The sequence below is a fragment of the Ochotona princeps genome, chromosome 33 (assembly GCF_030435755.1).
Source record: "Ochotona princeps isolate mOchPri1 chromosome 33, mOchPri1.hap1, whole genome shotgun sequence".
In the NCBI taxonomy this organism is placed as follows: domain Eukaryota; kingdom Metazoa; phylum Chordata; class Mammalia; order Lagomorpha; family Ochotonidae; genus Ochotona; species Ochotona princeps.
The window spans coordinates 4,519,385-4,543,811 of NC_080864.1; the positions used below are offsets into that span (position 1 = coordinate 4,519,385).

Genomic DNA, 24,427 nt, shown 5'->3' on the forward strand with positions numbered 1-24,427 from the left:
GGGTGTGGGTGGGTGGGCGGCCTGGAACCGCCGGCCAGTGGGCAGCAGCTCGGGCGTGGGGGGGCGGGCGCAAAGATGGGGTACCCGCCGGGTGCGCACAGGGACGCGGGGTACACACGGTGACACGGGGTACCCGCCGGGTGCGCACAGGGACGCGGGGTACACACGGTGACATGGGGTACCCGCGGGGTGCGCACAGGGACACGGGGTACACCCGGCGACCCTGGGGCACTCGCCCGTGTCCCCATCTGATGTGGACAGGCCCACACCGCCCACTCGCCCCTGGGTGGCTGCGTCTCGAGGGGCGCACACACGGGGGGCTGCAGGGTGTCCTGTGCGGCACGGGTGGGATTCCACGTCGGCCCTCGAGAAGCTAGGTCGGCCCCCCACGCCGTCCACTTGGTCCATGGGCAAGGCAGGTATGGGGGCGTGCAGGCTGGCCTTGGGGCGCAGGGCAGGCAGGATGGGGGCGCACGGGGCTGGCTACGGGGTGCAGGATGGACAGGGCGAGTCCCAGGAACCTCCATTGTGGAGTGGGGGGACCCCACCCACACCTGGGGAAGCTGTTTAAAAACTGGAGAAGTGGATCACAGTCTAGCAAAGCCAATGATAGAAAAACAGTAGTGGGGAGCGTGGGCGGGCGGGCCCGGGGCTCACATGACGCGGCAGCCTCTTGACGTGGTGCGGGGGTCGCCCTGCAAGGGAGGGCGCGGCAGTGAGCATGGCAGCCACCCAGGGGACAGGGATCCCCGGACCCGGGGCCCCGCCGGGGCTACCTGCTGGTGGAACAGGTCCTCTTCGCCCAGCTCGGCCTCCTCGTCGTCCTCCGCCTCCTCCCCGTCCTCCTCCTCCCGCACCGCGGCCGACTGCTTCACTGTCCGCATGGCCACCTCCTGCGGGTCAGGGCTGCGCTCAGCCACGCCCTGGGAGCCCACTGCCCACCCGCGCCCGCAACCCGGGGAACCTGCCGCCCACCCGTGCCTGCGCCCCAGGAGCCTCCTGCCCACCCACGCCCACACCCCAGACGCCTGCTACCCGCCCACGCACCTCGCCATCTGCGTTCACCAGCACCGTGCGCACGCTCTCACCCGTGCCCCAGCTGCTCTGGCTCTTCCACACCAGCGTGGCTGGGGGGCTGTGTGCCACGCCCGCGCCCGCGGCCCATACCTGGGGACCAAGCAGGGTCCACAAGTCAAGGCAGGCCAAGGGGCTGCCCCAACACCATCTGTCCACCCCATAGCTGGTACCCTGCACAGGGACCAGGCCCCCCACACCCTACACCCTGCACATCACCACACCTACCGTGACCGTCTGGCCAGCGCGCAGCACGTACTTGGGCGTAAATTTGTACGCGATCTCATCGCCCTCCAGCACCTGCCGCTTGATCCGCCAGTTCCCCAGGGGCTGGTCCTGCAGTGGGGCGAGTGCATGCTGGACAGCCGTGGCCAGATCCCCAGCCCGGGGAGGGGAGCCCCTGGCAGCCCTGCGCCCCTCACCTTGTCCGAGGTGTTCTTAAGCTGCACGAACCGGCCTTCTAGGTCCACCTCCGCGATGTTAATGCTGCCTGCGGCCGAGGCCTGCTGGGCCAGGCGGAAGCTGCTGCTGCTGCGGCTGGACGCGCTGCCCGCTGGCTCCTCCACCTCCACCCTCCGCCGCTTGCCACGCCCTGGGCGCGCCGCCGTGGACATGCTGCTGCCACTGCTGCTTGATGTGACCCGCGAGATGGTGACCCGCGAGGACGGGCTGGGGCTGAGCTTCAACCTGCCGGGCGGGGGGCGGCGGGGGGGGGGGGCGCGACTCAGCTGCCGGGCCCGGAGCGCCCCACCTCTCCTCCCGCCTTCCCCGCCTCGCCTCCCGCCCCCCACCTCTCCTCCTCGCCCTCCAGCAGCTTGCGGTAGGCGTTGATCTCCATGTCCAGGGCCAGCTTCACGTCCAGCAGCTCCTGGTACTCCGCCAGCTGCTGCTGCATCACCTCCCGCAACTCCGTCATCTCCCGCTCCTTGGCGTCCAGCAGCTTGTGGAACTTGTCACGCTCTCCGGCCGCGCTCGCCTCCAGCTCCCGGATGCGCTCCTCCGCGGCGTTGGCCTGGGCAGAGGCAGGGCAGGAGCAGGTCAGGGCGTATGGCAGCCCGAGGGGCTGGCCTGGGCAGGGTGTGGGCAGGCCAGGGCTCATGGCGACCTAAGCAGGGCAGGGCAGAGTCGGGGTTCACCTGCTTCTGCAGCCCGGCCAGCTGGAAGCTGAGGGACTCCACGCGCACGCGCGCCTCCTTCAGTTCCTCACGCGCCGCGCTGGCCGCCTTGTCGTTCTGGTCTGAGCTCAGCTTGGCGTGGTCCAGCTGCAGGGAGCCGGGCGGGGTGAGGGCGCAGGCTGGCGCTGGTGAGGAAGCCGGGTCCAACGCCTGTGCCCGTGCCCCGCACCTTGGCCTGGTAGCTCTGCTCCAGCTCCAGCCGGTAGAGCCGCACTTGCTCATCGTGTTGGCTGCGAAGCTCCTCCAGCGCCTTTGCCATCTTGAAGTCGTACTCCTGCTGCCGGCTGCTGTCCGCCTCCACCAGCCTCCGCTCATGCCGCCGCCGCGTCTCCCGCACCTCCTGGGGGTGCGGCCGGCCGCGGGTCAGCAGGCAGGGTGGCCGCCCCCTGGTCACCAAGCACCACGGCCCCTGGCGGCTGCTGTCCCAACAACCTGGGAAGCCCACTTGCGCCAACCAGAGACCTCATCAGGAGCCCGTGAGCTCAGATGGCCTGCTAGCTTATAGACTGGTGGCCCCCAGCCCATGCAGCCCCCAACCAGGGAAGCATGGGTCAAGGACTCTGCCCCGCATCCAGTGGGAGGTCCCCCAGAGTGCCTAGCTTGAGCCTGGCCCAGCCCTGGCCATGGTGGGACGGGAGTGCTGGCATGGTGCCCCACACCACGCACCCACCTTCCCAGCTCGGCTGCCGGAGCTGCCCTGCCCCTGCTTCCCATAGCAGCACCCACAGAGGCCTCCCCTCAGGGGTCTCTGCTCAGCTCCCTGCAGTCTCCAAGTCACAGACACCCTCCTGGGCTCCGCCGGCCTCCCCGTCTTCTGCCTGACCCCCAAGGCCCTGTCCACCGCTCCCGTGGCCCTGGGATGCGGGTAGGGCAGACATTGTGCCCGGCCCCGCAGCTGCATGGTGCCAGTTGGCCAGGGGATCTGAGGGCAGTGAGGTACAGTCCCCACCCACACACACCGGGTTCTGCCCCAGCTGTGACAGCACAATGGGTGAACCCGAGAACTCAGGGTGCTGGCGAGGGCTAGATGCGGGGCCCGTCTCAGGACAGTCACTCCAGCCCCGGCGGGCCTCCGGCCCAGTGCCCCACCTCTTCGAACACGCTCTTGCGGAAGTCCAGCTCCTCCTGCAGGCTCTGGTAGCGGTTCTCCAAGTCCACCCGTGTCAGCGTCTCCTTCTCCAGCTGCTGCTTGGCCACAGCGTGGCCATCCTCAGCCTGGGAGACACGGCCGGCTCAGGGTCCGCCGACCTCACACATCCCGACCCTGCCCCGCGGGGCTGCCCAGGTCCTCACTTTGGCCAGCTGGGCCAGGAGCTCAGCCACGTCACCCTCCAGGCCTCGCTTTTCGCTGAGGGCGGTGGCCAGCTCGGCCTCACTGCGCTGCAGCAGCGCCTCCAGGTCCTTCACGCGGCTCTGAGCCCCGGCGAGCTCGGTCTCACGCTTCTTGGCGCTGGAAGTCATAGGGTGCATGAACACGGGGGTCGGGGGACATGTCAGGGCCCAGAGGCCAGGGCTGGGCTGCCATGGCCGCTCAGAGCCCCAGCAGCGCGTGTCCTCCACGCGGTCTGTGTGGACAGGGAGTTCTCCAAGGCTGTGGACGGGTCTCACGCCCAGATCCAGGCCCCATGGCCTCCAGCCTCAGAGGAGCTGACCTGCTGGAAACTTCCCCTCCCCAGGCACGTGGGGAAGCCCAGTGCGTGCCCCCACGGTGGGACCAGCAGAGGGCTGGAGTGTGGCGTAGCCTGGTAACCCACTCTCTGAGATGCCGGCTCCATGCTCAAGCACCCCGGGAGTGGGAGGGGCCAGTGCTGAGTGACCCCTGGACACCACCAGATGACCCAAGGCTGCGTGGTCACCATGCAGATGGAGCAGGAACATCACGCCAAAAGCGGGTGGGCGGGGCGTGGAACAGCCACTCCCAGACATGCCACTTTCCTCCTTGGATAAAGTACTGCCCGTCCCGCTTCATCCAAGGACAAAGCGGGATGCAGGTGTGTGCCCCCCAGGTTCCGGGGTCCTAGCCCCCAGGTCCCAGGGTTCCTGCCTGACGGGGGGCCCCACCCCTGGTCCCGGGGTCCCCATCCAGCAGGTCCTCACCTCCAGGTCCCGGAGTCCCTGTCCAGCGGGTCCCCACTCCTCAGGTTCCGGGGTCCCTGCCCGGCGTGTCCCCACCCCGAGGTCCTGCGTCCTTCGCTCCCCAGCCCCCTACCTCTTGCTGGCCTCCTCCAGCTGGGCCTGTAGCTTGCCAGCCTCGATCTGCAGGCGGGCGCGTTCCCGGGCTGTCTCATCCAGCACCCTGCGGGCGTCAGCCAGCTCCGCCTCGAACAGCGCCTTGACGCCACTCACCTGGGGGACAGGAAGCCAGCTGGTATCCCCAGGCCACCAGGGGATGGGGAGCCAGCTGGTTTTCCCAGGCCACCCCAGAGCACGTCCCTCACAAGCCCTGGCAGAACGAGTGGTGGCAGTCAGCCACCTGCCTGCAGCCACCAGCGCCCCTGTATCACCCAGTCGGAAGGCCTGGTGTGGCATCACGGCAGGGTCCGCCTAGGGCTGTGGCGCCATGTGGGTGCCCACCCAGGCGCTGGGAAAGAGGCGGAGGATGGCCTGAGCACTTGGGCCCCTGCACCCAGGTGGGCATCCCAGAGGAGGCTCCTGGCTTCCGACCAGCCACTGTGGTCACTTGGGGAGTGAACCCGCGGATGGTAGCTGTTTCTCTGTGTTTAACTCCACCTTCTGAATACACAAATGTTGGTCCCAGGTCTTAGGGTGCTCCTGGGGGAATGCACGCTGACCGCTCCCCAGAGAGCCCAGACTGAAGGGGCAGCCCCTCCAGGCAGCAGCGCGGGCCCAGCCTGCACATGTGCGACAGCTCCCGTGTGCACACACACACACACACCCCAGGGGCTTCGCTGCCGCCCCCCGAACAGCTGCCACTGCTGCCGTGTGGGGAGGACGGCTCCCAGCTGCCCCATGTGTCCCACAAGGCTGGGAGCCAGAGGTCTCCAGGCAACAGCTGCCCCACCAGGGCCTCCCAGCCCTGCCCTGCCGATGGGGCCACTGGGGACCAGGACCTACGCCAGCCAGCCCCACGGGCAGCTGCCTCGGCTCCTGCCCGCGCTGACCCCTCCACCTGCCCCTCCGCTGGCCGGGCGCCCAGTTGCAAGCAGGCCTCGCATCTCTTGCAGGCCTGGCACCCCCTCTGCACACACAGGGCCGTGGGCTGATTCACGCTGCTAAACCGTCAGGCCCAAGCCCCAGCACAGGGCCACACCAGGCACCCAGCTCGCAGATCAAAGTGGGGAGTGCACCTGTCCCCCAGGGAGCCCCCACAGCCAGAACCCTGGGCCAAGACTCTCCTAGCCCTGAGGGGGTCCTTGGGCACACCCAGAGCCCCCAAGTTTTGTCAGTCTCCTTAGCTCTTTGGGGGAGGGGCAGGTCTGACCAAGCCACAGGTGTGCTGGGGCCCAACCTACAGGACACCCCCCACACACCCTTGCTGCCCCAAGCCCAGCTCCTGCAGGCACCCTCCCAAACCTCAGCAAGTGCCCCCCAAGTCCTCTAACATCCCCAGACGCACACACGCAGGGTGGCCCACCATGGCTTGCACCCTGTCAGGCAGGGGCTCCCCCAAATCTGCATTCCTCACTCAGGGTGCCCCCACTTCCCTCCCTCAACAGAACTGGTTTTCTGCTGGGGGTCCCCATAACTTCTCTATCCCACAAGGACCCTCAATGTCCTGGGAACCCCTAAGGGACAGACTGCCTGTCTGCACCCCACATGGCCCCCAGCCCTTTCTGGACCAGGGAGAAGGCCCCCCACATTCCAGGGGAACCCTCAAGGCCTGAGGGACCCCTTGCTCAAGGGGCTCCCCAAAGATGCATTTAGGGCCTCTCACCATGCACCCCCAGCCCCGTCATCCCCAGCCTGCATGTCCCCAGCCTGCACCCCCCCACCCAGGGCCTCCTCACCATGCACCCCCAGCCCAGGCCTCCCCAGCGTGCATGCCCCCAGCCTGTATCCCCCAACCCGGGGCCTCCTCAGCCTGGACCCTCAGCCTGCACCCCTCTGCATGCACCCCAGCCTGCACCCCCAACTCAGGCCCTCCTCAGCCTGCACCCCCAAACCAGGGCCTCCTCACCATGCATCCCCAGCCCGGGCCTCCCCAGCCTGCACCCCCAACCCAAGGACTCCTTAGCCTGCACCCCTCGGTATGCACGCCCGGCCTGCACCCCCAACCCGGGGTCTCCCAGCCTGCACCCCAGGCCGCACCTCGCGCGTGGTCACGTCCTCCTTCTCCGAGATCTTGAGCAGCAGCCGGTCGTTCTCCAGCTCCAGCGCGCGGACGCGGTCGATGTAGTGCGCCAGGCGATCGTTGAGCTCCCGCAGCTCCTCCTTCTCCTGCAGCCGCGACAGGCGCGTGGGCGACAGCGGCGTGGCGGGTCCGCCCGCGCGGCTGGACAGCGGCGTGGCCATGGCGGCGGCTCGCGGCCTGCGCGGCTCCCGGGGGCGGCGGCCGGAGCTCGGCGCGCTCATTCAATCCGCCGCCGCGCAAGATGGCGCCCGCCCGCCAGCCGCGGGGCGCGCCGGGAGCTGTAGTCCGGCGGCGGGCGTGAGCGCGGGGCGCGCCGGGAGCTGTAGTCTCCAGCCAGCTGGACACCTTGCAGCCGCCTGGGGGTGTGGACTTGGGGACAGCGGGCGGTGGACGCGCTGTGGAGGGAAACCAGGCAGGCGCGGAAGGACACGCCTTGCAGGTGGTTTGAGGCAGCTGGGAAAGTTGATCCCGATGAAAAAACAGAGTAGCCTAATGCTACTACCAGATGGGCAGGGTTCCAGGAATTCAATAGGCTACATTTTATGCAAAACCAGACGAGAGGACTTGTAGCAAAGACAATGCAACCTTTCGGTTTGTTTTGTTTGTTATTTTAAGATCTTTTTCTTTTTTTAAGATTTATTTTATTTTTTACTACAAAGTCAGATATACTGAGAGGAGGAGAGACAGAGAGGAAGTGATCTACTACAAAGTTAGATATACAGAGAGGAGGGGAGACAGAGAGGAGGATCTTCCATCTGCTGATTCACTCCCCAAGTGACCGCAATGGCTGGTGCTACACCGATCCGAAGCCAGGAGCCAGGAATTTCCTCCAGGTCTCCCATGCAGGTGCAGGGTCCCAAGGCTTTGGGCCGTCCTCCATTGCTTTCCCAGGCCACAAGCAGGGAGCTGGATGGGAAGTGGGGTTGCCAGGATTAGAACTAGTGCCCCTATGGGATCCCAGTGTTTGCAAGGTGAGGATTTAGCCATTGAGTGGGGCTTGCAAATAAACATTTTAAATTGGTAAGCACAGCTGGAAAAAATCTGACATAAGGAATCCTGCAGGAGGCTGGGCACAGGGCGTCAGCCTTGGTACCCTGTCCTGGGCCACCCCGTGCCCTCCCCGTGCCTGGGGAACCTGGAGTCTGGCACGTAGTGCGGGGTGGGAACTCAGGGGGTGCCAGGAGCCACCCCTTCCCCGGGGTGTGGGCAGGGCCAGGGCTGGACTGCAAGTCCCAGAAAGCCCCGTGTGTCTGTGGGTGGGGCCGAAGGCTGTCCCCCTCTGCCCCAGGCGCATCCTGGGAGGCAGCCAGGCGATTTTCAAAACTTGGCGCTCAGCGGGCAGGGGAGGAGGGGTGGCAACAGCTGTGGCCAGGCCCAGTGACTGACCCCTGGTGGGGGAGTGGCCTGTCCACTCCAGGAACAGAGGGAGACCTGGAGCTGCGAGGGACCACTCTAGGGATGCCAGCAGGGGCGTCGCGATCATGGGACTGGAGTTGGGGAGGGAGCCCTAGGGGATGGGTCCAGCGTCCAGGGACCCCACTGTGTCAGCACCCCACCACAAGGGCTGCTGTGGCTCCTAGCCCAGCCCGGGAGTTCACAGCAGCCTGGCCCCGTCCCAGCCGCTGTGGGCCTCTGTGCAGCTGCCTGTCTCCTGCCAGGTGCTGCTGCCTGGGTCACGGTCACGGCCCTCACACTCTCTCTGTATTACTGCCCCCACTGTCTAGGGCTAGGCAGGAACATGGCTCTCATCCACCGAGTGGCTGCAGATAGAGCCTCCCAGCAGGGTAAGGGAAGGTTTCGGAGCCAGGCACCATCCTGCAGGAGAGGGATCCAGGGGTCCAGCGAGCTGAACTGCCATCTGCCATGCCAATATCCCATAGGGGTGCTGGTTCAAGTCCCTGCTGCTCCACTTCCCATCCAGCTCCCTGCCAGTGACCTGGGAAAGCAGTAGAGGATGCCCCCAAAGCCTTGGGACCCTCCACCCGCGTGGGAGACCCGGACCCAGCTGTTGCAAATATCTAGGGAGTCTTTTATTCAAACAAAAAGAACTCTGGAACCAGTGCCAGAAACCCAGCATCTCCACTGGGTTGGCCTGTTCTTCCCTTCTTTTCTTCTTTTTAAAAATACTTTTTCCCTCTGCTGGCTCACTCCCCACATGGCCACTGAAGCCAGGGCTGGGCCAGGCAGAAGGCAGGAGCACCATCCGGGTCACCCATGCAGGTGCAGGCCCGAGCACTGGGGCACAGGTGAACACAGCCAGGGCCAGGAGTGACCGCAGGAGCCGTGACATGGGACAGCTGACTAACTCCTGGCTCCACGCCTGTCGCTGTTAGAGGAAGTGTCCCCTGCTCTGTGGTCATCCCCCGCCCCAGACACACTCTGGGCAGACAGGCCTGGGTGGAGGTATTCCTGCAGGCGGTGCCGGCTCCTTGGCGTGGCGCCCAGGGCCCAGAAATGAAACCTATCTGAGAGGTAGCGGGGAAGTCCCAGGAGCAAGGAGGTTAGGGGCATGGGTGGACATGTGGTCAGGAGTGGGCCCGCAGGCTGGAGCGTGGGTTAGACGGGCAGCCAGGAATGGGCCCACAGGCTGGAGCGTGGGTTAGACAGGCAACCAGGAGTGGGCCCGCAGCTCAGATTGTGGGTGGACAGGTAGCCAGGAGTGGACTTGGACTTGAAGTGAGTAAGGCAGGAAGGCTGGCCAGGGCTGTGGGTGCCGGGAGCAGGTGGGGAAGGGCCTGTGTGGTGAGGCTGGGCCCCAGCCTGGCTCTTGGGTTGTTTTGCTGGCTAGGTATGGCCAGCAGCTGGGGACAGCGGGGACCCAGAGGGGTCCCTCTGTGGTGAGGGTGGGGGACAGAACCCTGGGTGCTCCCTTGTGGGCTGTCCCCAGGAACTCTGGCTCAGCTGCATCCCAGGTCACTTCCTGTGCCTGGACTGTGAGGTGCAGCTGGCACACAGCTGCGGGGGGCGGGGGGCGGTGGTGCACAGCGGAGTCTCAGCCAGAGGAGTAGTGGCCCTGGCCTGACTCCCCCAGTCCCCCCTCCAGGGTCTGTCCAGCCCTTGCAGCCACCCCCACCCCAGCCCAGGCTGTCCCAGGGTCTCCCCCAGGCATCCCACATGACTCAGCCTTACCAGGAAGGCTGTCCCTGGGCCAGGAATCATGTCGTGTTCATCCTTTACAGAGAAAACCTGAGCTCACAGCCAGGGCTTCCTGCCCCACTCCCATCCACCCCCCCAGCTCTGAGGCCCTTGGTTCTGATCTCAGCCACCCCCTACACACACACACACACGCACACACACACACGCACACACACACACACACACCACGTCTAAGAGCCATGTGACAACTGCAAGCTTACAGACATTTCTGGAAACCATGCATTCTGAGCGGACCCTTAGAGTGGTGTGGACACCTATACCAAGTCTTAAATTTTTTGCACCCCAACTTGCCCATCTTCCATGTTTCCCCTGGGCGGCAGGAGGCCCACGCGGCAAGCTGTGCCTGCTAAGGTGTTCCCATGGCACCTCGGTGCAACCTCATAGGTCTGCGTGGACGCAGGGGCCTCCGGGGCGGCCAGCAGGTGGTGCCGGCGCGCCGCTCGCAGCTCCGATGGCGCTGGGGAGCCGCGGCCGCAGGGCCCAGCCAGACCCCAGGTTGGCGCGGAGGGGACTCAGGAGTGAGTCACTCGGGAGTCCCCCGCTCAGCTGGTGACCCGCGGGCGTCCCCCCAGGTTCCCAGCTTTGTGTGCGGAGTTTGGGTAAGCCAGCACAGCTCGAGGTACCCCATCGCATTCTGCATGCACCCACGCGGGGTTGAGTCTTGCCTTGGCTTGCTCGCGGGCGGACCGCGGGGACGCCAGGTGGCCTCGCAGGGCTGCGCCACCAGCGCCTCCCATGCGCAGTCCAGCCTGAAGCTCGTGGGCAAGGGCGCCCGCCTTTGGGGAAGCGGGGGTGAGGCTGGAGACGGCTTGCTGCACCTCCCAGGGAACGTGTGCGGGTTCCAGGGCATGCTGCCTGCAGCGCACAGCGCGGACTGGTTGGCTGCGTGTGCCGGTGTGCGTGGGGGGCCTTCTGCGACCACCAGGGTGGACTGCGCGTCCCTGGCTGCAGGCCCTGGCCAGGGCTGCACCCCACGACCCGCGTAGACACACTGGAACACGGCCCGTGGAGTCACGCCATGTGCCCTGGAGAGACACTCCCCTCCCCCAATCCCGCCACCGCGTCCCCCGGGGACACAGGGGGCTTGTAAAGCTGGACCCTTCCCGGGGCAGACGCCCTGGGGACTCTCCAGGGGTGCAGGGTACGGGGTGGAGTGGGGGGAGATTCCAAGTGCCCCCCTTTCCCGATCCCCAACGCCCCCATAGGTCAGGGCACCTCGCGCGCTGGAAATCCCGCGCGCGCCCCGAACCCCGCCACGGCTGCCGGGAAATCAAGAGAAAAACTTCTGCTTTTTTTTTTTTCTGCTTTTTGGGCGCTCTCAGCTCCCCCACCCCCGCCTCACCCCCACGTGGGGCGCCCCACCAGCCCTGTGGGCGCTCCGCCAGCGGCCAATCGCAGCGCGGCCTCGCTGCCCTTTGTTTTTCTCACCAATGGGAGAGGGGACAGCGCTGTCCAGGACACGCCTCCGTGCGCACAAGTCTATAAAGGCCGGCGCTGGCAGCCGCGGCTTCACTTCGCTTGCTGGTGGCCAGGAGATTCAGCGTGTGCCAGCGTCCGGCTTTCTGGATTATTCTCGCGGAGGACTTGGCTGTCTGAACTTGCGATTTTTTTTTTCCTCATTATTTACGGAGGGATTTCACTGCGTCCCGAGAGGCGTGTACGGGAAGGCTTTCTGGCCTGGGATTGCCACGAGGAGCGAGCGTAGCCGTGTCCACTGTGGATTATCGTTGCAGCATGACCCTGGAAGAGCTCGTGGCGTGCGACCACGCGGCGCAGAAGTAAGTGTCCGGCGCGCGTGCGGCCCGGGAGGGCAGAGCGGGGCCGGTGCCCAGCCGGCGGCGGGCGCTGACCCCTGGTCCCCTCTTTCCTGCTGGACTTTAGGATGCAGACGGTGAGCGCCGCCGTGGAGGAGCTGCTGGTGGCTGCGCAGCGCCAGGACCGGCTCACCGTGGGGGTGTACGAGGCGGCCAAGCTGATGAATGTGTAAGTCAGAACCCCCCCCCGCCCCCGGCCCCTCAGGGACGCCCCCTCGGTGCTGCCGCGTGCTCCCCGCTGGCCACGGGTGAGGGCTGCCCCCGCACCCCACCTTGCCACTGTGGGGAGAGGGGAGGGCTGTAGCGTGGTTCTCTGTGCTGCGTCTGTACCCTCCCTGCTGGTGCACCTGGCAGCTGACCGGTCCTGACCTGTGCCTCCCTTCCCCTCCCAGTGACCCGGATAGCGTGGTCCTGTGCCTGCTGGCCATTGATGAGGAAGAGGAGGATGACATTGCCCTGCAGATCCACTTCACGCTCATCCAGTCCTTCTGCTGTGACAACGACATCAATATCATGCGGGTGTCTGGCATGCAGCGCCTGGCACAGCTGCTGGGCGAGCCGGCCGAGGCCCAGGGCAGCGCCGAGGCACGGGACCTGCACTGCCTCCTGGTCACGGTGAGCCAGCACCCCCCCTCCCGCCCCCGCACCTGGGCCCCGTGTTTGTCAACAGCCCGGGACTGGCCCGCCTGGGACCAGCTCAGCACCCAGACATGCTTGGCATGTCCCCGTGGGCAGCCCCGGCTGGGGACCTCGTCACCCAGGGAAGCTGTTTATCCCGCGAGGGGGGACCCCGCCCAGTCCTGGAGACTCCCACTGAAGCCCTTCTCTTCCCTGCAGAACCCCCACACGGACGCCTGGAAGAGCCATGGGCTGGTGGAAGTGGCCAGTTACTGTGAGGAGAGCCGGGGCAACAACCAGTGGGTGCCCTACATCTCGTTGGGGGAGCGCTGAGGGCCAGCTGGGGCGCACCTGCAGGAAGACACCACATACTTGGCACCTCCCCCCCAAAACGGAGCAGCTGGAGCAGAAGCAGGAGGGGGGAGCCCCGCGGCGCCCCACGGCCACCAGAGCTGGGTGCAGCACCCTAGGCGCCCGGCAGGAGACATAGGAGGAAAAAAAAAAAGAAAGAAAGAGAGGGGTCCCTGGACCATCAGAAGGCGGCACCCCGATGGAGCCCGCGGCCCGAGGCAGCAGAGAGAGCGCAGTCTGGACTCTACACAAGTGACAGTGGACAGTGGTAGCCGGCGCGGCCACCCTCACCGAGACCCAGCCAGCCGGGACCTGGCCCAGAGAGGAAGGGTCTGGGGGCTCCCCGGACCACACCTGGGTACCCTTCTGGGGGCATCGGCCTGCAAGCCCCACACCCTCGGGGCTGTGTTGTGACTTGGAGATGGGGGTCGCCCATGAGATCCCGTGTGTTTACTGTGTTTGTACTTAAGATGACCTTGCAATAAATGCCTGAAACCTACTGCGTGAGCCACGGTGGTGTGTGTGTCCCTGGGGGGGCCACAACCCCCCAAAGACTAACTGGGGTCCCCAGGTGGTGCAGCACCCGCCAGTAGCTCAGCAGTTCATGGGCAGCTCTGCCTCTTTTTCCCCTCCTCTTCCTCCTCTTCCTCTTCCTTCACCCTCCCTCCTTGTAGCAATTACAGGAAGACTTCATTACAAAACCTGGGCTGGACGAGGGCTGGCTGGGGGCGCCCACCTGGCTGCAGCCGCCTGGCCAGGCCATGTCCAGCGATGCCCCAGGTGCTCCTGTGGGGTTCCCCCAGGCAGGAGGAGGGGCGTCTTCTTGGCACCACCGAAAACAAGACTTTTTTTTTTTTTCTTTTGTGCCCCGGAAGTTGGCCTGAGTTTCATCTTCAAAGTGAAACTGCCCCCAGCACCCAACCTGCGTGCTCCCAGAGGCGGCTGCGTCTCTGCTCCTCCTCCCCCCAGCACCCTTAGGTCTGGAAACCCACAAGGGCGTGGTGGGAACAGGAGGGGGCTACCCACCCATAGCCCGCGACCTTTCCAGGGAAAGCCCCGGTGGCCCCTGGCAGTCACGGGATGAGTGGGCAGGGTGGGGGAAGTCCCCAAGTGGGGGGTGGAGGGAAACCCTGCAGGGGCGGGGGAGACAGAGGGGACCTTAAGGGGCCGGTGGGGCTGGGAGGACTCAGATGGGGGGTGGAGGGACCTTATGCACCTTGCCTCCTGGCTGGCTCCTGGTGGGCGGGGCTCTTTCCTGCACCTGGGCATGCCAAGGGTGGGCATTCCTCCCTGGCCTGCCGCTGGCCACCCACCAGGGACCCCTGGCCTTGGTCCCCTACCTCCGATGAGGTCAGTGCCCTGGGAGCAGCAGGTGGCTTTTTTTAAGCCAGATTTCTGCTGAGACCTGGGCAGTTTTTATAATCAATGATTTGAAATGTGGAGAGAATCTTGTACTGGAAATGCCCACAGCAGCTGGGGCTGGGCCAGGTGGAAGCCGGGCGCCGGGAGCTCCTCCCAGGTCTTTCCTGGGTCACCGGCTGCTGCCTGGTACTTTAACAAGGAGCTGGGTTGGAAGTCACTCCGGCTGTGTCACCAACCCTTTTGGGTCCTGATGGTTTTCCTCATGCTGTATTGTTCCTGCTGTATTGGTGCTATTGTGGCACGGCGGGCTAATCCTCCATCTTGCACACACTGACATCCCATATGGGTGGCAGTTCAAGTTCTGACTGCTCCACTTCCCATCCAGCTCCCTGCCTGTTGCCTGGGAAAGCAGTGGAGGACGGCCCAAAGCCTTGGGACCCTGCAGCTGTGTGGGAGACCCGGAGGAGGCTCCTGGCTCCCGGCCCAGCCAATGGGTGTAAGATTTCTGTCTTTCCATAAGTCTGCTTTTCAAATAAATACTTCTTTTAAGTAATAACAATTTTGAAAAGAGAGAGAGAGATTGGCCTATGCTGACCTATGTACTGCAGCCTGTTGCCTCTGAGGGACTGTGAAATACAGGGAGGTTACCTAGCTTGGGGACCGGTTCTGGGGAAGGGTCAGCTGCACACACACCCCCACCTGCCCAGCCTTCTCTGGAGTGTGGGGACCTCTGGCGGACCTGAGTCTTGTGTGTGTGAGGCATTTGAAGCTATGGGAAACTTAGAGTAAAAGGTGGCCTTGGCTGTGGGGATCAGCACAGGTGGGCTCCCCACACAGGTACGAGGAGGAGGAGAAACAGAAAGTTCAGGTATGGGGCTCCCCCAGACGCGCCCTGGGGTCTTCCTCACCTCAAGGTTGGTCCACCCAGATGCTGTTCCCCAAAAGCTCCCTTCCTCCCTGAGGAGTGAGGATACTGGGCGGCCTGTAGACTGGCCTATGAGTCCTTTTTGGAACTGAGTGACATTTTCTTGAGTGATCTGTGCACCCCAGAGGGCTCAGATAGGGAAGCTGGATGGGGAAGGGGCTGGGCCCAGGGACAGGAGGGCGGCTGCCCCGCCCCCGGTGCACCTGCTCACCTGCTGCCGCCACGGAAGGGCGGGAGCCTGGGGCAGGGCCAGCCTGTGTCCAGGACCGCCCTACAGCCCCCCTCCTCCCTGGTTCCTCTGCTCGCCCATCGCAGCACCCCAGCCCCGCCTCCCTAGCTCCCACGAGGCGGATGGACGCGCGCCCTGGTGTATGTGCAGAAGCAAGGGCGGTCTTGGATGGTCCGCGAGTCCAGTGCAGTCCCCGCGTGGAGCACGTGGACACCATGCGGTCATCTGAGGAACCCGCGGTGACCCGAGATCGCTCCAGCCACGCTCAGCTCCAAAAGCGACGCGGAGCTGGACGCCTCCAGCCCCACGTAGCCACAGCTGGAGCAGGCGCGGGGCTGGTGGGAGGGAGAGGGGGGCTTCTTCCTGCACCCTTCCCTCCTCGCTCCTGCATTGCGCGCGTCCTCCTCCCACTCCTGGATCCCACCCCACCCTCTCTTCCCTCCCGGAGGCCCGCGATTCCCAGGGCGCCCTGAGGCTGGGGCGTGGGAGCTGGAGCCTAGGATCCCCCGCGTGGGGGCGCGTACACAGCAAGCACCACGTACACGACTCCAGCACGCAGGCTCCACCGCCTGTGCGGCTGTGGTGGCGGCTCGGGGAGTTTGGCTGCAGGCGGACAGCATGACTTGGGTTTTTCCCTGCCCGCGTAAAGCCAGGTGGCCCTCCCACCGGACGCTCCGGGCCCGGAGGGGGCGCTGACGCGCGCCCCAGACGCCCCTCCCCAGCAGGCAGGAGTCCCGGGTTCTTAGTCGTCAAGTCGAATAATTGGAGCAAGAGATGGGCGCGGGAAAGACAGATATCGCCAAGGGCTGGAGTTCGTCTTCCTCCACGACCCGCACGGGTGGCCCCGTCGGGCGCGTCACGGAGGGTCCCCCAGCGCCGAGCCCCCCTCCAGGGCCCGGCGGCGGCCGTGCCCGCCAGGCGCGGTGTCTGCAGCCGCCCCGGCGGCGTCTCCCTGCCCCCAGCCCTGGCCGAGGGCGGGGCGTCCGCACAGACCCTCCCTTTGTGCGCGGCGCCTTCCCCCGGCCGCCTGGCGCGCAGGGCCCCCGGCACCTCGCCAGCGCCTGGAATAGCCTCCTCATCCTCCCCGTCCGTCCGGCCGCCCGCCCCATGCCCGGGGCGGAGCCGCCTGACCTGCTGGGCCCGGAGCGGGACAAGGAGGGTGGAGAGAGGCCGGGGTCGGCTGCGTGCTCCGCCAATCTAGCCTACGCACCACGTCCACGCTGTTCAGCCCTGGATCGCGCATGAAGACATGGATACGTGCGGCCACTTGCAGTCAAGGCCCTGCTGCCCTATGCCAACACGCACCTTGCTGCGTGCACACACTGGGATTCTGGGAGGACGCGTTGCAAAGGGGAGGGGAGGCAGTATTATTTGATTAGTTTTACTTTGAAAACGTTACATAGAGAAATCTTCCATCTGTTAGTTCACTCGCCCACAGGGCTCCAACGGCTGGACCAAACCAAAGCCAAAAGCCTGGAGCTCTATCCCATGCGGGTGCAGGGTCCCAAGGCTTTGGGCCGTCCTCAACTGCTTTCCCAGGTCACAAGCAGGGAGCTGGATGGGAAGTGAAGCATGCAGGACTCGAACCAGCGCCCACATGGAATGCTGGGAGAGGGGGCAACACAGCCCAGAACAGGCCACAGCTGCCGCCTTCCTGGGCTGAGGTGAGCACGGTGGAGGCTGGCCCTCTGCACCTGGCGGACAGGTGCCAAGGTAGACAGTCTCCCTGGGCCTGGTGCCAGGCCTCGGCTTCCCTGAAACCGGGCACAGCAGCCGGGAGAGATTTCCGGGCCCGCCCGGCCTCGGGCACTCTCGGAATATGGGTGGGGTGGGCGGGCCATGCCAGGGAGAGGGCCAGGCCTGGCCTGCACGGGCTTGTGCAGCAGCGTGCACACCTGTGGGCAGGCATGGGTGGGTGGACACAGGTGTGTGGTCCCAGCCAGGGGTCGGAGGCTGCAGCCTGCAGGTGGCTGCCGCAACTGGGTGTGCCCCCAGCCGAGGCCTTAGGCTACACACATCTGCAGGCAGGCACCCTGGGGTGCTGGGGCGTGGCTTATCAGCCTGGCCATGTGCTGTGACCAGGATCTCCTCCACCCTGCCCCGTGGAGGGGGGTTGTGGGGGTCCAGGCATGGGTGGAACTTGGGAGCTGGGAGTGGGGCGGCCTAGTCGGGTCAGAACTGGGCAGGGTGGAACGCTGTGGAGAGCCATCTTTCCATTTCACAGCTAGGAAAGTCGAGGTCCCGGGGGAGGTGGGGGAGGGGTGGTGGGTTTGGGCGAAACTGTAGGTTCCCAAGGTTTGCCTCTTGGGGGGTGGGACAGGAAAGTGGGGGACCCTGCTGGGAGCAGGAGGAGGCAGGCTGCCCTTGGCCCTCCCTGGCCTGGGGGTGGGGCTGCTGGGACCTCTTTGCCCCATCTGTGTGTGTGCAGGACTATGTGGTGTGCACGTATGTGTATGTACACGTGTGTGGGTGTGCGCCGGTGCGGTTCCCTGCGTGTGCTTGCTTCCATCTGTGCACGGGCGTAAACAGAGATGTTGTGTGCGTGTAGACACGTGTGTATAGGGCCTGGGCCCCAGCCTCCCGGGACTGGACACGCGGCTTTTCACACAACCAGCAGCAGCAGCATACCTTAATAGTAATGGCATTTGCATAGTTCTGCCACCTATGGCGCAGTAAACATCCCCCATACACACACCCTCTGTGCTCTAAGATGGGCTCCATCAGGTGCAAACAGCAGGCTCCCGCCTTTTAGGGGGCCGGAGGGGGCCCTAAGGACGCTTGCAGGGTAGGGTGACCCTCACAGCCTGAGCACCGGCTTCCTTTCGCCCGGTCGGGGGGACACACCACCCGGCTAGGATCTGCCTCTCCAGACCCACAGGGGCCACCTTGGCCTCGCTGTGCTGATCAGCTGCTGGCGATCCCTTTCATCTGCTTTCAGAACATTCCAGCAATCCTCATCCTCGCCTCCATCTGGTAGGCTGGGCAGGGATTTGCTTGGTGGTGTAGTCCCACAGGCCTTTTGTGTCTGCGTCTCCCCCTGGGGCATAGCCGGCTTAGAAACGGGGGTTGGATGGGTGGGTGCCGAGAGGGCTCAATAAACCAGTCCCCCTGTGGCTGGGTCTCTGAGTGGATCCCAAGTTTCCTTTTTTTTTTTTAGGGGGGTGGCGGGTGCTGTTAGCAGACTCACATATGGGGATTCCCACAACACCCACTGAGCCCCGGACACAGCGCCAGGCTCTGCCCCGCACCCCGCACCCCCAGGGGCAGATCCAGAGGCGCGCCCCTGCAGACACACAGTGATTTGTCGGTCCTTCCAGCCAGTCTGTCTCCTGCCGCAGCCGGTAATTAGCGCCCAGACTGCTGCGGAGACAGGCGAGCCCACGCCCACGGGCCACAGGCACCTTGCAGCCTGTGTGGTGTGTGTGCTTGTCCAGCCTGGAGAAGACGCAGCGCCGCTGCGCATTCCACGCGGCGGGCTTGGGTCGCGCACACGCGTGCCCAGGCCGTGGCACCTGCGTGCGCGCTGCGGCGGGGTGCAGGGTGAGCGGGGGCGGCACGAAGCCTCGCCGGCGCCGGCCGGAAGACGCGCGGTGGGCCCTGGCGTCACGGCTTTCCAGCTGGGGGCCCCCCGCGCGCCCTGGGGAGCCGGGATTCCCTGGCGCGGGAACGCCCGTGACGACGGCGCCGGTCGTCGACCGCGCTGGGGGACGCTGCGCCCAGGCCCGGGATGACATCAGCCGTTCCTGGAGCCGCCCCGGTCGGGAGGGGCACCTGGGAGAGGCCACAGTGACAGCAGGGCTGGCCGGGCGCTTAAACACACACACACACACACACACAGCCAAATCTATCGGTTTTTCCTAACGCGCTGTTTCCACCAGCCTCTGTGCGGATTCTTCAACCTGGTTTTTGGCACCAACACAAATGTATCTTTCAATTCCTTTTTTCTCGTGTGTGTGTGTGTAAGCGCCTAGTGCCTGGCTTGCGGTGGGACGCTGCACCCCAGAAACTGTTGGAAACACTGAAGCGGGGGCGCTGCCTGCCGCCTGGCATGGCAGGGACCCAGTCGCAGGTCGGGGGTCTCCGTCCCCTGGGAGGGGTGCGCTGAGGGCAGGAGGAGGGTCCTTCCCAGCGCGCCCTCTGCAGCCCATCCCTGCAGCGCGCCGCCCCAGTCCCTGCGTCTCCCGCACTTGCGGGTGTCCTGGCGCCACCCAGCGAGCCGGGCGCTGACCCAGATGAGGCCCTTGCGGTGGCCAGAGGCGGGGCGCCCCGGGCTGGCTTTGTGCTGACGCCAAAGCCTGTGGCCTTCTAAAAATAGCCTGGGAGGAGGTGAGCGCTATTTTTAGAGCCAGAAGTGGCTGGGGCCCTTCCCAGTTCCCAGGTCAGCCACCCCAAAGCGGCACCTTGGAGCAGGGGGAGCAGGCGGGGAGGACTTGGCCTGCCAAGGGCCCCCACACCCTGGGGGACGGAGTGGGCGCGGGGTCAGGGGACCATGGTGACCACCTAGCTCACACTGCCACCACCACCTCACCTCCCGCCAGGCCTCAGCAGGCTGCCTTCTATTTGCAGAAGGTGTTGGGATAATTCCCCCAGCTATTTTGAGCTGGCTCGGGGATTCCTCCACCCAGGCTGAGCCGGCCTGGCCTCTGTCCGGCCCGCTGACCCCAGGCTGCTCCGCTTCCCGAGGCAGGGTCACAGCAGGACAGCAGGACAGGGACACACGACCCCACGCGGGTCACTCGGGCCTCTGGCCAGGTCTGGCTGGGGGAGGGGATCTCCAGGGCGTGCCCCAGTTCTGTGTCATTCCCACATCCCACGCTCCCGCAGTCCCGTCTTCCCTGACCTTTCCCCTCCTTCTGGGGCTGGCACGCGAGCAGATCACCGGGTGGGGAGGTCCCAGTGTCCCCAGGCGGTAGAGCTGGGGTGAACCGAGGCGTGGAGTGGGTGCTGGAGGGGTGACACCCTGCCCGATCTTGTCCTGATTGGTTTCATTTCTGTCCACTCTGCCTGTGGGCAGCTGGGGTCCGTGGTCCTGCTTCTTCTGGATCCCAGTCGGCAATTGCATTACAATAGTCATGGCATAGCATAGTTACATAGGATGTATAAATGTACCCTACATATAGAACATTTCATTTATTCCAAAAAGAGCTCTCCCACCTGCTGGTTCACTCCCCAGCTGCCCGCAAGACCAGGTCAGCCTGAAGCCAGGAGCCATGGATTCATTCTCCGTCTCCCATATGTGTGACAGGGTGGGGGGTCGTCCAAATGCTAGGGCCATCTCTTCTACCCCCCAAGGCAGAGCCCAACAAAGTGTACCCACCCCCCCACCCCACAGAGACCAGCAGGCCAAGATCCAGCCATGGCCATGACCTGAGACCGTGGCTGTGACCTGAGACCATGGCTATGACCATGTGGGGCCATGGCTATAGCCCAGCGCCGTGGTTGTGACCATGTGGGGGCTGTGGCTGTGACTGGTCCATGGCTGTGAGGTGACCCAGGGCCATGGCGGCTCCCAGTGGCACCTTGTCCCAGCTCCGATCTTAGCTCTTCGGTCTCCAGGGGCAGCCCCTTGCCACCTCCGAGAAGGACCCTGTACGACTACTCCTCATCTCTGCGGATGAGCCGGGGTCATGTTCTGCCTCCCAATGCCTGGGTGTCAGGCCCCATAGGCTGAGGGTTCAGGGCCCTGGCCAGGATGGAGCGAGCGGTCACAGGGGCCTGTCAGCCCTGAACGTGCCAGCTTGTGTGTCTGGGCCTGTGGGCACTGGGCACCCCTGCTGAGCCACTCAGCCATGGCTGGAACATGCAGCCTGCCATGCCTGGGCTTGGGGCCTGAGGCCCTGGCTCCCCACTTGGACCAGCTTCTCGCTAATGGCACTGAAAGGCAACATCGATGGCTCAAGGTGCAGGTCCCTGCCACCCATGGGGGAGCCTAGTGAGGGCTGGATGCCTGGCTGCTGTGGGCATTTGGGGGGCTGAAGCAGTGATCAGAGGCTCACTTGCTCTCTCAAATAAAATTTTTTAAACATTTAGTAGTCTCTGGGGCTGGCGCAATGGCTCGATTGGCTAATCGCATATGGGCACTGGTTCATGTCCTGGCTGCTCCACTTCTCGTCCAGCTTTCTGCTAATGCAGCTGGGAGAGCAGTGGAGGACAGCTCCAGGGCTCGGGCCCTTGCATCCACAGGGGAGACGCGGACGGAGCTCTAGGCTCCTGGCTTCAGCCTGACCCAGTCCCAGCTCTGGTGGCCATCTTGGCGAGTGAACCAGTCGACGAAGATCTCTTCATTTTCAATGTTAATATTGTTCTGCATTTTAAATAAATCAAAAATTTTAAAGGGTAAGACAAAAAGCAAAGGGGTGTGTGTGTGTGTGTGTGTGTGTGTCACCTGCAGAACTTGACATGTGGTAAAGAAAGGAGTTGGCAGGCACAAGTGGGTCTACTGTCGGATCAGAGACAAGCGGTTCTCTTTGGCCCAGGGTCGGTGCTGTGCCGAAAGCCGCCACCATCCCATAGGGGCACCTGTTCAAGTCCCGCTGCCCCAGCTCCAGCTGTTGAGGCCGTCTGGGGAGTGCACTTGGGAAGCGGGGTCCTCATGCTCCCCCATGCATCTGTTCCCTGGGGCACACAGACCCTCCTTGGCCCAGCACGGCCAGGCCACAGCGTACATCGGGGGCAGCCTGGGCTCGGCCAGCCCACAGGTGGGTTTTGGACAATGTAGACAAGCTGTCCCCCCCTTCCGGGGAATATCTTACTATCCTCTGCTAGTCCACCGCTTATGGCCCTAGCTCACTGGGACCCATGACTGCCACCTGACAACCACCCCTACAACCCTCCCTACATCCACAGCCGCCAAAGGGTCCCTGTGGAACAGAAACAGGGCCAACCAGCGTGAGGCCACGTGGCTCCTGCCACAGTGATCAGCCTTCCGGAGTGTCTCAGGAATGGACCGGCCCGGCCTGGCCGCTGCCCCCAGCATGAGGCCTCTGCCCGTCACAGTCTCTTAGGGAGCTTTTCCTGGTTCTCTTTGAAGATGGCTGGACCCTGTGCCCCGCCCTGCTTCTCCCGGTCCCATCCTGTTTCCTGTCCCTGTGGACCTGAGGCGTCGGGCACTCCCACCGAGTGAAGTGCCTCATGGAGCTGAGTCCCTCGCCCGTGGGAGGAACATCCAGCAGCTGGCCCGACGTGTGGTGGCGTGTGGGATGGAGCTGACCTCACAGGCCTGTGGCCTGTGACTCACCCAGGCCCTGGTGACCTATCCTTGGCCCACGGCCCTGCTGTCACTGTTTTCTGGCAGAGAGAGACGAGAATCCGTGTCCATCCCTGATTCACTTCCCCGCATGCCCGAGGGCTGGCACACAGCAGCATCTTTCAGCTCTCTCTCTCATGGGGGCAGGTACCCAAGCCCCTGGGCTTTCTTCTGCGTCCAGGCCCCGGGCACATCCAGCTGCCGGGTCATGGGTGGTCTGAGCTGGCTGAGGTTGGATCACTGTATGCGGACTGAAATCTTGTGTATGCGGGAGAACTCTAAAGTGCTTTAGAAACAGAGTGAGCCACTCTGGGTGCATGTGGCAGGGGTTGTAGCCCAGGGCTCCTGACACTTGGGGTCCCTGGTGACCCCTGCTTCCTGCTGAATGATACCCTGGGAAAGCAGTGGAGGAAGGCCCAAAGCCATGGGACCCTACACCCGCGTGGGAGACCCGGAAGAATCTCCTGGCTCCTGGCTTCGGATTGACTCAGCTCTGGCTGTTGCGGCCACTTGTGGAGTGAACCAGCAGGTGGAAGATCTTTCTCAGAGGGGTGGGGTGCTTTCTATGTGCACAAGAAATCATCCCAGAACACTCGGGTGTGTGCTGAGGCCAGAGCCCATGCACCCCGCACCCGGTCCCTGTGGGCCCAAAGCCTCGCCCCTCTGCACCCCAGCGCTGCCTGTCTGGCCATCCTGTCTGCAGCGGAGGGGGCGGGGGGAGAACAGACGGAAGGGCCCGGAGCCAGAGCAAAGCAGCCTCAGAGTCTTGCTTTGTGTGTGCATTTTCTTCATGTAAAACACACGTGGCATACCCGGGATCGTCTAAAAGAAAACCAGAAAATCGAAACGACCGGAAGCTCAGGTGCAGATCAGACCGGGCGTGACCCACAGGGACCCAGAGGGAGAGAGGGGGCTGGTGGGTGGTGTGACGACCCATCTGGGAGGTCCAAAGACCCTCCCAGGGCCTGGCTCTAGGCGCCTTTTCCTATCCCCTCACCCCCTCTGCTCCACGGCAAAGCCGGGGCAGTGCTGGGGCTGTTGACCAGGGCAGCAGGGGAAGGGGGGTCAAAGACAAAGGAACAAAGACAGGCTGGCACCTTCCACTGTTTCCAGAGGTCAGAGGTCACTCCAGAGCCTGGAGGGCGCACATCCTGGCTTTTTGCTGTGTTGGGGGAGGGGCACGGCTGCCGGCCTTTGCCCAGGAGAGGACTGGATGGGGTGGGGCTGAGCCAGGTGTGGCACCTGGCACCTTCGTGGAAGGTGGGAGAATTGCACTTGTCCCACTCCCTGCGTCCTCTGGGCCACAGTTGCCTGCCCTGCCCTGCTCTGGTGACATCTCACAGACCCATTCTGCCCCCCTGGCTGGCTGCCAGGACCCTGTGAGCATGACCTGCCTGGGTTCTGGGCAATGCCACCCTGCATATGGAGTCCACACGGGGGCTGAGCAGGTGCAGGGAGGGCAAGGCAGGCCCGTCCCTCCTCCTCCTGGGTCTCCGTTTACCTAGATGCTGGAGTTTAGCTACACCACCCCTCCTCAGCATGGAAGTCTTGGCCACCAGGGGCTGTGTGTATGTGTGTGGGGGGGTATCACATGATTGGGGCTGGGCTCAGCTATGTCCCCTTCTCCCACTCAGAGCAGGGGGGCATGGGGGTGGGGGAGGGTGGACCCAGATGGCGAGGGGAGGAGGAGGCTGGGTGGCCATGTGATACCCCCACCCCCATTAAGGCTTCCTTGGAAGAGTGGGGAGTGGGGTGGGGGCTCCTGTGGAGGTGGGCTCCCAATGCCCCATCTGCCCCCACAACATGGGCACCCTACAATTCCTGAACCTGGTTCCTGCCAGGGTTGACGGAGAGGCCCACAATGAGCCACGGTGGCCAGGAGCCAGGGTCACGCTCCTGGTCCAACCCACAGGCTCGGCGGGAGCCCCTGGCCCTCCCGGACCAGCCGGACAGGGATGGCACCACAGAGCTGCCTGAGGCCGCAGCATTGGGATCCCGCCCAAGGTGAGGCTGGGGGCTGCCCCACCTGTGCCCACTGCCCCTCTGGCTCTGGCACTGGCTCTGCCCTCCTGCTGATCACAGGGCCAACATGGGGCCCATGGTGTCTTCCCGGCCAAGGAGACCCATGTCCAGGGCTATGTGTGTGTGTGTAGGGGGGTTAGGAC

The 24,427-nt window shown here is 64.6% G+C and overlaps 2 protein-coding genes across 2 annotated transcripts; one reads left to right on the plus strand and one right to left on the minus strand.

Moving 5' to 3' along the window:
* Positions 1-587: 587 nt before the first annotated feature.
* Positions 588-6,809, minus strand: LMNB2 (lamin B2). The gene is made up of 12 exons (XM_004595662.2): positions 6,519-6,809; positions 4,459-4,595; positions 3,543-3,699; positions 3,339-3,464; positions 2,419-2,589; positions 2,211-2,336; positions 1,866-2,086; positions 1,497-1,761; positions 1,303-1,410; positions 1,048-1,167; positions 777-893; positions 588-695 (listed from the first exon to the last, which is right to left on the minus strand). Exons 1-12 carry the CDS (start codon positions 6,780-6,782, stop codon positions 654-656), a joined length of 1,854 nt encoding a protein of 617 aa, XP_004595719.2. The 5' UTR covers positions 6,783-6,809; the 3' UTR covers positions 588-653.
* Positions 6,810-11,242: 4,433 nt separating this feature from the next.
* GADD45B (growth arrest and DNA damage inducible beta) lies at positions 11,243-12,998 on the plus strand. Its single transcript, XM_004595663.2, has 4 exons — positions 11,243-11,495; positions 11,599-11,700; positions 11,924-12,146; positions 12,369-12,998. The coding sequence occupies exons 1-4, from the start codon at positions 11,452-11,454 to the stop codon at positions 12,480-12,482; spliced, it is 483 nt and encodes a 160-aa protein (XP_004595720.2). The 5' UTR covers positions 11,243-11,451; the 3' UTR covers positions 12,483-12,998.
* Positions 12,999-24,427: the final 11,429 nt, after the last annotated feature.